General features: G+C 40.8%; 1 protein-coding gene across 7 annotated transcripts in view; it reads left to right on the top strand.

The window, feature by feature from the left end:
- The window catches only part of LOC140483037 (reticulon-1-A-like), a 110,433-nt gene that overhangs the window by 8,007 nt on the left and 84,972 nt on the right, over window positions 1-17,454 (top strand). For 4 of the 7 annotated variants that reach the window (XM_072580932.1, XM_072580930.1, XM_072580929.1 and 1 more), the window contains exon 2: window positions 3,821-3,856. The exons of the other annotated variants lie outside the window; for them this stretch is intronic. In XM_072580932.1, coding sequence (XP_072437033.1) covers window positions 3,821-3,856 — 36 coding nt within the window. The remainder of the gene's footprint in view (window positions 1-3,820; window positions 3,857-17,454) is intronic. 7 annotated transcript variants of the gene reach the window in all.

Here is a 17,454-nt window from a genome sequence, read left to right as displayed (position 1 = left end):
GAGACCAGAATTGCATGCAATATTCCAACAATGGCCTAACCAATGTCCTGTACAGCCACAACATGACCTCCCAACTCCTGTACTCATACTCTGACCAATGAAGGAAAGCATTTTTGATTACAACTTTCACTATTTCTGAAACAAACCATTAAAAGTACAAAAGCAAGTCAATAAAACTATTTACAAAATAAAGTGCAAGGCTTTCATTATATCATAAAGAAATGGGAGCATGAGTAGGCCATTCAGTCTCTTGAACCTTCACCTTATACTATCATTCAGAAATCATGGCTGATCTGATTGCAGACTTAACTCTACTTCCATGCCTGTTGACAAAACCCTTGATGACGTCCTTGTGAAAACATTCTGCAACTCAGCCTTGCATATATTCAATTACGTTTTGTTTTTTTTCTGCTTTCTTTGGAGGAAAATTCCAATGTCTCACAACTCTGAGAAAAGATTCCTCCTCGCCTCCCTCTTAAATGGGAGACCTGTTATTTTCCAAATGTGCCTGTTTAGTTTTAGACTTTCCAACAAAGGAAAACAGTCTCTCATCATCCACCCAGTCATGTTCCCTCAAAATTTACATTTCATTAAGATCACCTCATTCTTCTAAATGCCATTGAACCTAGGTCTGATCTGACAACCCCTCAAATTAGAAATCAGCTAAATGAACCTTCTCTGAACTGCTTCCAGTGGAATTACATCGTTCTTTAAATGCTGAAAAACTTTTATTTTTCTATATTTTTGATTATGGAATAAAATGGAAAGGTAATTATTTTCTTAAAAGCAAGTAGTATTGAAGGATTTCTGCACTTCAAAGCATGTAACCTAACACCAGCATTCCACTATTATTTCTTCTATGCAGACATAAGGTCTGTGTGGCAACAACTCCTAGGACAGGAAGTCAATGCTGCAAATGGTATTGGCACATTGATCACCTTGCACAGACCTTCTGAGCAGCTGTAAACATGCGCAGCTTATGGAGAATATTGTCTGGCATTCACTGTAATTCTGTTTATACAGCTGCTCGACCAAAGGATGTATAAAGTTGGTGATTAGTCATTGACAAAGGACTGCCAGTGACTATGATTGACTTGGAGCACTTGGGTAGGGGATGAATGATTTGTTTCAGACAATAGGATCTCTGGAAATGAAGAAACTGTTTTACTCTGTAGCAAAAGCATCTTAAGCCTGGAAAGTGATTTCAGAACATGTTTGGGACAGTTTATTTCACCTTTTCTAATTGCTGGTAAGCTGTGACTTCTTAATTGCTAAGTCAATTCTTTATAGAACACTTTACAGAAATTAAGAGCAAGAGTCTTCCTTTTGGACGCTTATCCTGGCTCTGCCATTCAATATGATCATGGATTGACCACCCTTGTATTTTCTTATCTGTCCTGTTGGTTAAAAAAGTAAGTTCACCAAGTTCTCGAGGGCACCTAGGGAAGGGCAATAAATGCTGGCCTAGCCAGAGATGCCCATGTCCTATGAGTGAATTTTTAAAAATGCTCTTCTTTCTTTTCCTTATTGCTATCTGCTTGTCCTAAAGCTTGCTTGATCTGCCACTAATCTTAAACTATGTGCCTGCTATAATTGTACCGTATTATTTCATTATGTATACTTTGCCTTGATGTAGCTACTGCCAGTAGACCCATATGCTAATCTCACAACTAAGTTTCCTTTGCTGTCTCTTATTTCCAACTAAACTGTACACTTTGCTACTCTGAACCAAAGTTATCTCACGTAGCATGGAGGCTCAGTGGTTAGCACTGCTGCCTTGCAGTGCCAGGGACCAGGATTTGCATCCACCCTTGGACAACTGTCTGTGTAGAGCTTGCATATTCTCTGCGTCTGCATGAGTTTCTTCTGGGTACTCTGGTTTCCTTCCATTGTCCATAGATGTGCGGGTGATGTGGATTGGACATGCTATGTGGATTAGGGGCATGGGTTTAGGTGGGATGCTATTCAATGGATTGATACGGACCTGATGGGCTGAATAGCCTGCTTCCATGCCATAGGGATTGTGTGATTCTACTGTACTGATCTAACCTTTTTTTTCTTAAGAGCTAACTACTATCTTTTCCTTAACTCCTGCCCTTCTGAAATATCAAATGTTAAATATTCAGGTCCTAGCCCTGGTTTCTGTAATCAGTATCAATAATATTTCTTTTAGTGCTGTCAGTTCATCTGTTGTATGAATGCTGTGTGCATTTAGGTAGAGCTTCTAATTGTTTTTCTACTATTCTTCCACACTTTGCCCTACCTGCTGGTGTATTATTGTATTGTATGCTTTGTTTCTGATATTAGTATATTGAATACTGTATTGCCTTGACCTTAACTTTCCATTTCCTTTTGTGATTCTCTTCCCAACCCTATTTCTAAAGCCTTCTCTACAAGTATAAATTGTATTTTGACTTCCTAGATATTACTAATCCCTGTTCAGAGCCTCTTTTTCTGATTTTATGTTGGTCCCCACATGTATCGCAAACACTTGTACTTTTCCTCCCACTACAAGTTCCTCTCCAGCCCTCAGCAGAATGATTATTGCGCAAGCTTCTTACACTGCTTTTTGCAGCTGAGTGTATGTCCCATCAACTACACTACCTCCTTTTACAGCTGAATTCCTTTTTCTTTGCTTCCTCTACTTGGGGTACTCTGCACTGTGGTGTCCTGTTAAGTTTGTTCACTCACTTTGCAACTCTGACTTTGATCTGTCAAATCACTAGAACCTCAAACCTGTTGGAACAATAGCAAGAGCAATGTTCCTTCACTTCTAATTCCTAGATGCTCATATCTGCCTCAGCAGCAGTCTGATATTAACTTGACCATGAGCCATTGTGAAGAACTAGCTTAAGCATTGTGACTGCCTCAGGCAACTGTGTGTGCAGATGCATCAGAAATGTTATCAATTGTAGTACTCTGAGCTGTAAATACAATTGCAGATGAGGTCACTGTGGGTAATGCTGTCTCCAGCCACTTCCACATGCTACATCATTTGCCCTTCATCCTAATTATGTTTTACTTAACCAATTAAGTTTCAAATATTCTTAATTTCCCTGCTCCTAACTCAAACAAGTGTCCACTTTTAGAGAGAAAATAGGAAAAATGTACTCGTCAATCAATGGCTCAACTGACCTGTTTGTCATGGTTTGATCTTTTTTAGAACATAATCTGCTCTGAATCCACAGATCCAACCAATGCTGTTAAGATTTGCTGTTTTTCTGGAAGGTAGAACTGTTGAGAGAAGATAATTATGTAAAGTATTTTAAAAAATGTTGGTTAGCCCACATTTAGAATCTTGGAACCAATTCTGGTGTTTTATGATGAAATAGATATAGAATTGGAGAATCAAGATAAGAATGATAACTGAGAAGCTATACTGAACAGACCTTTGCTTTTTTTTTGAGAAAAAGATGAAGACTAAGGGAAAACCTCAAGATGCTTGGAAGTTTGTGAAAGGGTTTGTTGTAAATGCAGAGATGGTTTTCTGAAATTGGGGGAAAATCAAAGATGGTCACTAACATCCTATTGGGTGTTTGCTGAGACAGTGATTAGAATAAAAGTTCTCTCCCACAAGGAGGAGTTGAAGTAAGAGAAAGGAATTGAATTTAATTGAGGTGAAGTGAAGGGGGAAGATCATGTAGAGCATAAAAAACCTTTTGGGATGAATGGCAAGATTATGCAATAAAATTGGGTGTGAAAATAGATATTTTCCCTTATACTTCTGATGATTCACTTTTTTCTCAATGTTTAGCTTTTAGCTTTTGACTTGGTTTGGAACTGACTACCACTTTTTTTTTCCTCCCTGCTGTGCTTGCAGGTTACACTTTCCTAGAGCAGAAGCCAGATCCAGAAGGTAACACCACTGGTCTGTTATATTGTCCTTTAAATTATTAATTGATTTGGTTACTTTTGATTTAAAAATAATTTTTGTTAATTGCTAATTTTAAAACTTTAATCCATTTAAAATTATCTTTTACCTTTAATCACCACTGTTTGGGTTGGGAGAGTTTTTATTTATGTAGTGCAGAAACAGTTTTTTGCAAAGGGACTTGTATAGTGGTGTAGTGTGCCTACACCTGGTCAGGAGATCTGGGTTCAAGTCAAACCTGTTCTAGAATTGTTCAGCATGTCTGAACAGATTGATTAAATTTAATCAATGTACAATGCAATCAATGATATTAATTCGGTTGTTTTTTTTAAACCTAATTTCCCAAATATATACTACATTTTTGAAAAAGATTTTTTTTTAAAAAGGAAAATGTACAACACAAACATTAACAAAATCTAGAATTTAAACTTGCAGTGTTGGCTTCTCTGGTAGAAATGGAAACTAATAACTGTTTTTAACATATCCTACTGAAATTGGTGAACTGAAGAAACCTTCAGATATCAAACAGTCTCTGACAAATGATACTTTAAAACATAACAATGTTGACTGTCACTCATATGTATGGTGTGGAATGATAATTTTGTTACTGCCTTGAATTCGAGCATTATCTAACTGATTCTGAAACTCAAAGTAGAAGACCTTTATTTTGATTGGACTACCTAGATATTGCTCTTTATTGACAGAAATAGCTCAGGAGATATTTGGCAGGTATGGCAGCTTCTGTGGGGAGAAAACAGTTAATGTTTTGAATCCAATGATTCTTCAACCCCATTTTGGACTCAAAGCATTAACTCTGTTTTCTCACCACAGATGCTGTCAGTCCTGCTGAGTTTCCCTGGCAATTTATGTCTTGTATCTCAGATTTCCGGCATCCGTGGTTCTTGTTTATTTGAAGTATTACTCTCAATTGTTTTGTTCAAAACTTATTTCTAACAAGGTTGTTTGTAAGGGATTTTTCTTCTGTTTTATATCAAATGCAGTGAATATTTTATATTTTCAGATTTTTTTGCTTTGAATTCTATTGATTTGTGTCAGTTCTCAAAATAATCATTCTTGTATGAAGGTTTTGTTTGGAGATGAGGTTTCATGAGTATTGGATGCCTCAGTTTTCATATCTAAGTAACTGGTCATATTAGTTGATTTGAATGTGGGAGAATAGAAGCAAGGATCAACCATATGCTCTCCAGAAAGTCAAAAAGGTTGGCAGGGATTGGTATGATCCGCAAAAGGAACTTTGGCTTGAGTCAAGAAGAAACAATATTCCTTTATTTTGTGCCTTTCATGAACCTAAGATGTCTCCAGTAATTATACAGCGAGTGAAATACTGAAGTTGATTTGCTAATGCAGTGTAGGATATGCACAGCCAACCTCCACATGGTATGTTCAATGGGCAACAAATTAAATGACCGGATTATCTCTTTCGGATATTGTTGGCTGAAATCTGGGGTTGTAAAATAGGAACTTCTAACTCTCTGTTCACCATCAAGACAGCAGGTAGTTTATTGAATGCCACAATGATTACCTCCAATGAATTTTTTTTGTGTCCAATGTATTTCTGGTCTAGTATTTGCATTCATTTTCTATGTAGGGGACATTTTAAAAGGTAGATAAGACTATAGACAGCTATAGCTGTGAAGGTAATTAGGAATATAGAAAATGAAATGCAAACAGTTAAAAGGAATATAAAATAATGCCATCACTAAATAGAATTAGTAAGGGCTTTTATAAACATATGTAAAAAGTAAAACAATTGGAGAAGATTGGATTTCAGCCAGGTTGAGATGATTTGGTGTTTTAGTTTTTGTTAGACCGTGGTGTAAAGAGGAAGTTGTGGTACCAATGTTTGAAGTATCTGATGTAAAGGAATTTATTTTGAAAAATAGAACTGTTGCTGTGCATTCTAAACATAGAAAGTTGGAAGCTCTGGGTACAATTCTAAAATCCCTTCTGAATAAGCAAATTCATAATTCTTCAAGCAAGAAAGGAATATGTCTGGAAAGTATAACAGTTAATCTAATGAATATTGTAATTAGTTAAAATAGCTTTTTAAAAAGCATGGATTAATCAAGGATAGTTAGCATTTTTTTGTTAAAGACTAGTCATTTTTCTCTTGTAGCAATGACAAATTGGGTAGTTGGAGAATATTGTGGATCACGAGTGAGGCTTTTCAAAGAAAAGGTGTAATTAGTAAGGATATTGACTGGACACAACAGTTTGATTAAATGTATGTAGTCAGATAGTGGAAAAAATAATGACCTTTTAACAATGAACTGGGGACTTTGTACATAGTGAGAATTTTCAAGAATTTCATGAAGGCTAATGGTCCGTTCTTGGTAGGCATTTTAATATTGATTGTTTGAAAATATTCATCTTGAAAGGACGATTGTAGAATCAGAATTAATTAAAGTTTGAAGAGTTTTGAACAGCTGTTTGCCAACAAGCTAAACATCAAATTGCAGAGTATTTTATTTTGTCAATGTTCTGCGAAGGTTTCGTACTTTAGTTTAAAACACTATGCAGATGAGGCTTGTGTGGGCCATCTTTTGTTATTTAGAAATTGAGCATTTTGGATTCATGTTTACTTTCAAATGGGTCCTGATGGCTATTGAAGGCTTATTTCATTCATGTTCGAAGAAAAGTATTTCTTTTAACATCTAGTTTTTTTTAAAACTCTGACTTGCTGCTGTTTAGGTCAAAACTATACAAACGTGAACCTAGATTAAACTAGGTTTTATTGCTCCAGAATCTAAGTTTTTGGAGCTGTGCACTGGAAGCAAATGGAATAATCGTATTTCTTGTTTCCCTACAATGTCGAAGGTGGCCATTCACATCATTGCACCTAGGTCTACTGAGTTGAATACTGAATCTTGTTATCACAATTAATCCTTTTTTGTGCTATTTTCAAAAAATAATTTATCAGCTGCCCCTAATATACCGTGGATTCTGCTCTTAAGCTATCCAAAACTTGCGTTGTCCTTCAGCTATCAATGTTTTGATTAATGGAAAGTTTTGATTTAATGCACCTCCATTTTGAACACTTCTATTGGATCTCTGATGTTCTCTTTAGTAAAAGTCATTCTTGATGTCATGTAATGAATTTTGAGGACTCTGGTTCAGTTGGCAATGCTGAGTCATGAAGTTCTTCTGGTTTCAAGATCCACTCCAGGGATTGAAGAAAATGATCCAGGCTGATTTGGATTAGTGGGAAAGTACTGACTTTAGTTTTTCACATGACCGTACACTTGGGTTCCATTGGCTAGTTTGTGTGGATATAAAAGATCCCATTACATTATTTTGACAATGAACACAGCATTTATGAAGTATTCTTGCTAATGTTTATCTTGATTAATATCTCATGAATAATCTGGTCATTATTACCTTTGATATTTGTGAGAGTTTGGCATGAATTATGTCACATTTCCTACCTTGCAACACTGCATGTAAATTACTTTGAGATACCTGCTACTAAAGAAATGCATTTTTAAAATATTCTTTTCATGGTGCTTTTATGTCAAAAGGATATCTAAAACTGGACAGATTATCCACTACTATTAACAAACATTGCAAATTGGCAAGGAGAGAAGACTAGATTTGAAAAGTGTGGTGCTGAAAAAATGCAGGCCAGGCAGCATCCGAGGAACAGGAGGATTGACATTTCAGGCATAAGCCCTTCAGGAATGAGGCTGGTGTGCCAAGCAGGCTGAGATAAAAGGTAGGGGGGAGGGAAATTGGGGGAGGGCGCTGGGAATACGATAGGTGGAAGGAGGTGAGGGTGATAGGCTGGAGAGGGGGTGGGGGCGGAGAGGTCGAGAAGAAGATTGCAAGTCAAGAGAGTGGTGCTGAATCCGGGGATTGGGACTGAGGTAAGGTGGGGGGGAGGGGAAATAAGGAAGCTGGAGAAATCTACATTCATCCTGTGTGGTTGGAGGGTCCCTAGGCGGAAGATGAGGTGCTCTTCCTCCAAGTGTCATGTGGCCAGGGTCAGGCGATGGAGGAGGCCAAGGACCTACATGTCCTTGGCGGAGTGGGAGAGGGAGTTAGTGTTCAGCCACAGGGCGGTTAGGTTGGTTGGTGTGGGTGTCCCAGAGGTGTTCCCTGAAACGTTCCGCAAGTAGGCGGCCTGTCTCCCCAATGTAGAGGAGACCACATCGGGTGCAGCAGATACAGTAAATGATGTGTGTGGAAGTGCAGGTGAATTTGTGACGGATATAGAAGGATCCATTGGGGCCTTGGAGGGAGGTGGGGGGAAGGTGTGGACGCAGGTTTTGCACTACTTGCGGTTGCAGGGGAAGGTTCCAGGAGTGGAGGTTGGGTTGGTTGGGGTGTGGACCTGATGAGGGAGTCGCGGAGGGAGTGGTCTCTCCGGGACGCTGATAGGGGTGGGGAGGGAAATATATCCCTGATGGTGGGGTCTGTTTGGAGGTGGCGGAAATGATGAGAGGATGATACGATGCATCCGGAGATTGGTAGGGTGGAAGGTGAGGACCAGTGGAGTTCTGTCCCGGTGGCGATTGGAGGGGTGGGGTTCAAAGACAGAGGTGTGCAAAGTGGAGGAGATGCAGTGGAGAGCATCGTCGACCACGTCGGAGGGGAAGTTACGCCATCTCATATTCCCAATTCCTTTGCCTCTGCTGCATCTGCTCCCATGAGGACCAATTCCACTACCAAACAACCCAAATGGCCTCCTCCTTCAAAGACCACATTTCCACTCCAATGTGGTCGATTGATGCTCTCCACTGCATCTCCTCCACTTCGCGCACCTCTGCCCTTGAACCCTGCCCCTCCAATCGCCACCAGGACAGAACCCCACTGGTCCTCACCTTCCACCCCGCCAACCTCCGGATGCATCGTATCATCCTCTGTCATTTCTGCCACCTCCAAACAGACCCCACCATCAGTGATATATTTCCCTCCCCACCCCTATCAGCGTTTCAGAGAGACCACTCCCTCTGCGTCAGGTCCACCCCCCCGCCCCCCAACCGACCCAACCTCCACTCCCGGCACCTTCCTCGGCAACCACAAGAAGTGCAAAACTTGCGCCCACACCTCCCTCCAGGGCCCCAATGAATCCTTCCATATCTGTCGCAAATTCACTTGCACCTCCACACACATCATTTACCGTATCTGTTCCACCCGATGTGGTCTCCTCTACATTGGGGAGATGGGCTGCCTACTTGCGGAACGTTTTCAGGGAACACCTCTGGGACACCCGCACCAACTAACCCAACCGCCCCATGGCTGAACACTTCAGCTCCCCCTCCCACTCTGCCAATGACATGCAGGTCATTGGCCTCCTTCATCGCCAGACCCTGGCCACATGATGCCTGGAGGTAAAACCGCCCCATCTTCCACCACCCCCACACCACCCAACCTTTATTTAAGTCCCAACCCCTGGATTCAGCACTTGACCTGCAATCATCATCTTGACCTCTCCGGCCTATCACCCTCACCGTCACCTCCTTCCACCTGTCATTTTCCTGGCACCCCCCCCCCCCCCAGTGAGTAGTTTAGAACTACATATCTAAGGAAAGGATATACTAGCCTTGGAAGGAGTCCAGAAGAGGTTCACAAGAATTATCCTTGGAGTGAAGGGCTTCTAACATTAGGAGTGGTTGAGGACTCGGTGGAGTTTAGAAGGATGAGGGGAGAATTTCACTGAAACTTACAGAATATTGAGAAACCTGGACAGAGTGGACGTGGAGGTGTTTTCAGTAGTAGTATAGACTAGGATCCAAGGGCGCAGCCTCTGAGTGAAGGGATAGTCCTTTTAAAACTGAGATGAAGAGGAATTTCTTCAGCCAGAGGTGGTGAATTTGTGTAACTCTTTGCGGAATGCTGTGGAGGCCACTTCATTAAGCATCTTTGAGACAGACAGATCCTTGATTAACAAGGGGATCAAGAGTTATTGGGAGAAGGCAGAAGAATAGAGTTGAGAAACATATCAGCCATGATTGAGTGGTGAAGCAGATTTGATGGGCCATTTGGTCCAATTCTTATCTTTTGAGCTTTATTAAAAAAGATTAGGTAAAGTGTTTTAAATTTAAAGGTGAGTATTGAAACTCCTCAAATCTTATCTGTTCCCCTCTTCCTGTGTTTAGAGAAGTTAAAATAGAAAGTAATTTAAATGAGAGCAAACTGAATGAGGAAAGTTTTAAACAAAAAGATGCAAAGAGTATGAAAACTGGCAACAAATGAAAAGAGATCAGCTAATGTATAAAGGGATTACAAATGCCTTTATGTAGGCATGTAGATAGTAAGAAAGAAGAAAAAAGGAATTGGGTTTGATAAAATGTAGAGCTGGAAAAAAGCACAGCAGGTCAAGCAGTGTCAGAACAGCAGGAAAATCTGTTTCGGTAGGAATCTCTTCATCGTTAACAACAAGACTGAAAAAGGGAATTTTTCAGGGGGCCTGTCTTGCCTGTAGTGAGTCCTATGACTATATTGCCCTAAGAAGGTGCCAACTCAAATTGTGGAAGATTAGATAGTTAATACATTGTTTTTTTTTTTAATTTTGTTTTAAATCTAATGTGGTTTTTTTGGTAGGTAGGCTGTGCTAAAACTTCAGGTACTGAAGGGATGCATCCAAGGACATGGAAGGATGTAAATGTAGAAACTGTGGAGACACTGACCTTTATCCCCCCAACCCTCCTTGGATGCAGGGCTGGTATCAGAGGACTGGAGAATTGTACATAGTGTCATAGAGATGTACAGCATGGAAACAGACCGTTCGGTCCAACCTGACCATGCCGACCAGTTATCCCAACCCAATCTAGTCCCACCTGCCAGCACCTGGCCCATATCCGTCCAAACCCTTCCTATTCAGGGGTTAAATCTTTGCACAGTAACTGCAGGTCTGTGACTTTGACATCGATCAAAGCTTTTAGAATAATTTGGGACAAGGTTAAGAGTCATTGGACATTAATTAGGGAAAGGCAGCATGGATTTTTTTCATTTAAGGGCATACAGTGATTAATTTGATTTATGCTTTTTGCTATTGGGAATTGAAGGTCTTCCCCAGTGTAAGGATTCTATTCTCTATTTATGTTAGATTCCTTACAGTATGGAAACAGGCCATTTGGCCCAAAACATCCACTCCAACCCTCTGAAGAGTAACCCACTCAGACCCATTCCCCTACTCTATATTTACTCCTGACCAATGCACTTAATACTATATGGACAATTTAGCATGGCTAATTCACCTGACCTGCACATCTTTGGATTGTGGGAGGAAACTGAGTACCCAGAGGAAACTTGTGCAGACACTGGGAGAATGCGCAAATTCCACACAGACCCAGGTGGGAATTGAGTCCAGGTCCCTGGTGCTGTGAGGCAGCAGTGCTAGCCACTGTGCTGCCCTGCTCTCTTCTGTTCATACATGGTTGTTTTCAAATAAAAAATGTATTTGCTAAAAGTTCATAGCACAGCTGAAAGCCATAGAATAAAATTGGTGGTGGCAGCCTGGTTATGAAGTTTGGTGTGACAAGCATCAATAGTGGTCAACAGTTGTTTAACGGTTTGGAAGTTGATATATAGTAGAGTGCCAAAGGTTTGATACTAGGACCATTGCTTTTGTTATTCTTGACCATTAATACAATTTAGATTGTGTACAGAAAGAATGCAAAGAAGCAAAAACTGCAGCACCTCAGGCTCCTTCAATAGCATCTTCCAAATGTGGGAACTATACTACCTGGAAGGAATAGGACAGCAGATGCATGGGAACACCACCACCTTGAAGTTTCCCTCTGAACAATGCACCATATTGTATTGAAACTGTACGGGCGACATGGTGGCTCTGTAGTTAGCTGCCTCATAAAGCCAGGGACCACTGTCTGTGTGGAGTTTGCATGTTCTCCCTGTGTCTGTGTGGGTTTCCTCTAGGTGCTCTAGTTTCCTCCCACAATGCGAAGATGTACAGGCCATGTAAATTAGCCATGCTAAATTGCCCATAGTGTTAGGTCCATTAGTCGGGGGAATAGGTCTGGGTGAGTTACTCTTCGGAGGGTCTGTGTGGGCTTGTTGGGCCGAAGGGCCTGTTTCCATACTATAGGGAATCTAATCTACATTGTTCCAGCAGCAGTGAAAGAATGACAAAATTCTGGAGTCTGAAATTCCCTTCTTAACTGAGTATACCTACACATTGCAGACGGCAGTGTTTCTAGAAGGCAGTTCGCAATGACCTTTTCGAGGTCAATTTAGTATGGGCAGTAAATGTTAGCCTGTCCAGTGATGCCAGTGTCTTATGAATAAATGTGTTTAATAAATGCGTTGAGTAGAAAGAATTAACAGATGTTTGTACAATATTGAATGTGTGATCGGTTGAGAAAAATGTCAATACAGGATCTTGGCCCTTTATAAATAGGGGTATAGAGAATATTAAAAGCAAGAAATTTGTGCTGAAGCTATTATTAAAAACCCTAGTTCAGTCTCAGCTGGCCATTTTGTCCTCTTACAGTCACAGTACCTTAGGAAGGATTTGCAGGCTTTAGAATGGTTGCAGAAAACATTCATAGGAATAGTTCTAGGGATAAGAAGCTTCAGCTACAAGGATACTTTGAAGAAGTTGAGTTATTTTTGTTTCTGATAAGAATCAAGGGCAGACTTGATGGCAGTATTCAAAATTGAAATGTCTGGACACAGTAGATTGAAATAAACTATTCCTATTGCTGGAAGGCTTGAAGACAAGTATACATCAATTCAAGATGATTATGAAAAGATTGAATGTACAGTATGTGGTTAAGATTTGAAATACTCTGCCTCAGCATCTGTTAAGGCAGAGTCAACCAAAGCCCTCAAATGAGTAAAATGGGAGTACAGAATTGAGGATAATGTTGCAAAAGGCAAAATATGAAATGCTGCAGGTTTGTTTGAAATAGGGGAAAAATTATCACTTAGAAAATTGGGCCCTTTAATACTAAAACTAAGTTAAGATGTGACTGTTTAAGGATATCTTTAAGATCATGGGTTCTATTGGAGTTTTATTTTCTCCACTGTTTGCTTTGTAGGTAACAAGGATGTACATAGTTAACATGAATCTTGAAGAGTTTGTGCTTAGTTGAATGTTAAAAATATTCCTTCCCATATTGTGGTTAGAATAGAGTTCTCTGCCAGAAGCCTTTTGAAGTGGACTCCGTAAATATATTTCAGTTTAATTTTTGCTGAATGCCCTTGAGTCAAGCAGTTAGAATTCCTAGACTGCACAAAACTTATTCAGTAATTTTGATTTTCATGTGACTATTCTGAAACATTTTTGCTAAACTAATTTAAATGGCCAGTAAGCATATATATTGGTATTGATATATGAAAATATAGCATTCATTAAGTAGTAAACCTTGTACGTGAAGGCTGTGTTCTATAATATATTAGCATCTTTAAACTGCTGATCCTTTACAAACAATAGTTTAGTATCATTGTTGGTATGATTCCTTTTAGACTTTAGACTATAGGAACATGGGAAATGGGAGCAGTAGTAGACCACTTGGTTTCTCTAGCCTCTTTCGGCATTCAGCTGGATAATGGTTGATTTTTTTTTTGTATACACAACACAATGCCATTTTCATGCCACTACGCCCCAATCCTTGATGCTATTGTCTAAGAGATCTATCAATCTCTGTCTTGAAAATACTCAGTGAGAGTTTCTACACATCTCTGAAGTAGACAATTCCAAATACTCACCACTCTTTATGCTCAGACTATGCCCACTGATTGTTGAACTCCCAATAGATGATGATTCCATTTTGCGTCAACCCCATTGAGCACTGTATAAAAATGTATGTTCCACGAGATTGTTCAGACAAATGAGAGGCAATCTCCTGAATAAATCTGACCTTGCAAAAAAATTCTCACATCCTAACCAAATTCGATGTTAATCATTTCTCTGAACATCTGCTTTGCTGACTGTTTTTGCTTGGGCTATGCTCCTGTGGAGTGCATTGAATGCTTCTCTTCAATTTGAAGGCTTGGAGGTATGGGGTAGATGTAATTTTATTATGTAGCGATATGCTGTAATTGAGTTAATTTTACAAGTGGCTAAGCAAAAACTGATGTACAGGGGCTGCTTAATTTATAAACAAATGTAACTTCTTGGGTTTGTGGTTATTGGGTTTTTTAATGTCCTTGACAGAATACTTCAAGTGTTATGGTTTTTAAAAGTCATAAGTCTGGTCAAAAAGCAGTGCTAATGGTAGAATTCTAAGAGTTCCCCAGCATAATCTTGTATTTTCCATTTTGGAGTAGGGTTTGGAGAGACGTGAAGGAATGAGGTCAGTTGTTTAACCCAGAGTTTTTATTTTAAATTGCACACATCTTCCTATTAGGTTTTTTTGGGACAGGATTCAAGTCTACAGATTGGGCAGTTAGGCTACATCACTAGTTTAAAAAGGCCTTGCAGATGTTAGCATTTGGTTGCAAATCTACAGTAGTTTTTGCACCCCAAAGTTTTGGCCACTCCAGTGGGGATCACAACCCACAGTTTGGGAAGCTCTGGTGCTCTGTAAACCTTCTCATTTGCAATTGTTTGTTCAGATGAAAATGTTTCATGAAAATTCTCATTCTTCACCAACCTTAAACTTCTGTAGTGGAAGTATGGTACTGTGTATTTCTGTACAATAACCATTTCTCAAAAGATTTTTAAAAATGCAACTAATTTAAGCTGTTGACATGTGCCTCTTCAAACTTCTAACTTAATTTTGAATTATACCTAACAGTATTGTTATTCATTGCATTGAATCCAATTCAATTTGCAGACCACTACTCTTGTTTAATTAACTTACCTTTTTTTCCTATGATTTTTTTGTTGCACAGGTCTGCAATTAGCAGTTGACTTCGGAGTAATTCCTTGCATTTGGAATGGCATTTTATAATAGACTATTAAGTATAGGAAAATGCCAAGAGACTGTTATGAAATCCAAAATCTTATCGTTTAACTTTTGTTTTTTTTGTGCTAATTATTTTCCTTTCTCTCTTCCCTCTTTACTTTCCTCTCTCCTCAACCAGAAGGAATTGATTGGTGCAAAGTGTTTACACAGCCGAATGTGCTGTGATACCTTGTCCTTTGTGCTAATTCTTTGTCTGAACGTTTTATAGTGAGAGCTGCAAGGTTGTGTTGCTGAAATCTTTCACAGCTTTGCCTGTCCTCAAGCAGACTTTCCACAGAAGCATATTTAGACAAATGGTGAGCAGGAAATGATCCCACCCAACCCCCATATAAAGCGATTAAACTTCAGGATGCATTGTTGATTTTTACTTGGCTTTTTAAAAAAAACTGTTTGATTTGATACACAGGTCCTTTTCCCTTTGAGCAATATTTTATGATTTTGAGATGCCGGTGTTGGACTGGGGTGTACAAAGTTAAAAATCACACAACACCAGGTTATAGTCCAACAGGTTTAATTGGAAGCACTCTAGCTTTCGGAGCAATGCTCCTTCATCAGGTGATTGTGGAGGGCTCAATCGTAACACAGAATTTATAGCAAAAATTTGCAGTGTGTTGTAACTGAAATTATACATTGAAAAATTGATTGTCTGTTAAGCCTTTCATCTGTTAGAATGCAGTGATTAGTTTCACTTCTTTCATGTGTAAATCACAAAACCCTTTTTTTAAAGTTGCATTCTCGGGTTAGCTGTTGACAATGGTGATAGCTAGACAATATGTTGAAGGTGTTAGCCCCCTGTGTTCTCTGTCTATGACCTGATGTTTAGATTGTTATCTCTCTTTTTAGACTAGAATCAGAGTTTTACATAAATTCATGCAGTTGTTGAGCAATGTGCAATGCAACCCTGCAAGTACAGATTCACCACACAGAGTGTGAGTGTGAGTGTGAGTGTGAGTGTGAGTGTGAGTGTGAGTGTGAGTGTGAGTGTGAGTGTGAGTGTGAGTGTGAGTGTGAGTGTGAGTGTGAGTGTGAGTGTGAGTGTGAGTGTGAGTGTGAGTGTGAGTGTGAGTGTGAGTGTGAGTGTGAGTGTGAGTGTGAGTGTGAGTGTTGCAATGGTGATCACCTGTAATGTGACACGAACCCAAGGTCCCGGTTGAGGCCCTCCCTATGCTATCAGCCTCTGCTCGGCCACTTTTCTCTGCTGCCTGTCCCGAAGTCCACCTTGGAGGATGGTCACCCGAAGGTCCAAGGCTGAATGTCCTGGACCACTGAAGTGTTCCCCAACTGGGAGGGAACCCTCCTGTCTGTTGATTGTCGTGCGATGCCCATTCATCCGTTGTCGTAGCCTTTGCTCGGTTACCCCAATGTACCATGCCTCCGGGCATCCTTGCCTGCAACGTATAAGACAGACAACGTTGGCTGAGTCACATGAGTACCTGCCATGTACAAGGTGGGAGGTGTTCCCACGCGTAATAGTGGTATCTATGTCCACAATCTGACACTTCTTGCAGCATCCACCGTGACAGGGTTGTATGGAGTTGTCCTGAGAGCTGGGCAGTTTGCCACGAACAATGATCTGTTTGAGCTTTGGCGGTTGTTTAAAGGCAAGTAGTGGAGGTGTGGGGAAGGTCTTGGTGAGGTGCTCATCCTTATTGATAATGTGTTGCAGGTCACGAAGAATATGGCGTAATTTTTCAGGTCCTGGGAAGTACTGAACAAGGAAGGGTACCCTGTCAGTTGCAGCACGTGTCTGTCTCCTGAGGAGGTCATTACGGTTCCTTGCTGTGGCACGTCGGAACTGGCAGTCGATGAGTTGAGCATCGTACCCCGTACTTGTGAGGGCATCCTTCAGTACTTCCAGGTGCCCTCAAGAACAGGGTACGATGCTCAACTCATGGACCGCCAGTTCCGACGTGCCACAGCAAGGAACCATAATGACCTCCTCAGGAGACAGACACGTGCTGCAACTGACAGGGTACCCTTCCTTGTTCAGTACTTCCCAGGACCTGAAAAATTACGCCATATTCTTCGTGACCTGCAACACATTATCAATGAGGATGAGCACCTCACCAAGACCTTCCCCACACCTTTAAACAACCGCCAAAGCTCAAACAGATCATTGTTCGTGGCAAACTGCCCAGCTCTCAGGACAACTCCATACAACCCTGTCACGGTGGATGCTGCAAGAAGTGTCAGATTGTGGACATAGATACCACTATTACGCGTGGGAACACCTCCCACCTTGTACATGGCAGGTACTCATGTGACTCAGCCAACGTTGTCTGTCTTATACGTTGCAGGCAAGGATGCCCGGAGGCATGGTACATTGGGGTAACCGAGCAAAGGCTACGACAACGGATGAATGGGCATCGCACGACAATCAACAGACAGGAGGGTTCCCTCCCAGTTGGGGAACACTTCAGTGGTCCAGGACATTCAGCCTTGGACCTTCGGGTGACCATCCTCCAAGGTGGACTTCGGGACAGGCAGCAGAGAAAAGTGGCCGAGCAGAGGCTGATAGCATAGGGAGGGCCTCAACCGGGACCTTGGGTTCGTGTCACATTACAGGTGATCACCATTGCACTGCGCTTGCTCACCCCCTCAGACTTCAGACACACACACACTCACCCTCTCTCCCTCTCTCCCTCTCTCCCTCTCTCCCTCTCTCCCTCTCTCCCTCTCTCCCTCTCT

Source organism: Chiloscyllium punctatum, chromosome 11 (assembly GCF_047496795.1).
Source record: "Chiloscyllium punctatum isolate Juve2018m chromosome 11, sChiPun1.3, whole genome shotgun sequence".
Classification (NCBI taxonomy): Eukaryota; Metazoa; Chordata; class Chondrichthyes; order Orectolobiformes; family Hemiscylliidae; genus Chiloscyllium; species Chiloscyllium punctatum.
The sequence above is the reverse complement of the archived record's forward strand: the minus strand, read 5'-3'. Positions and strand labels throughout refer to the sequence as shown.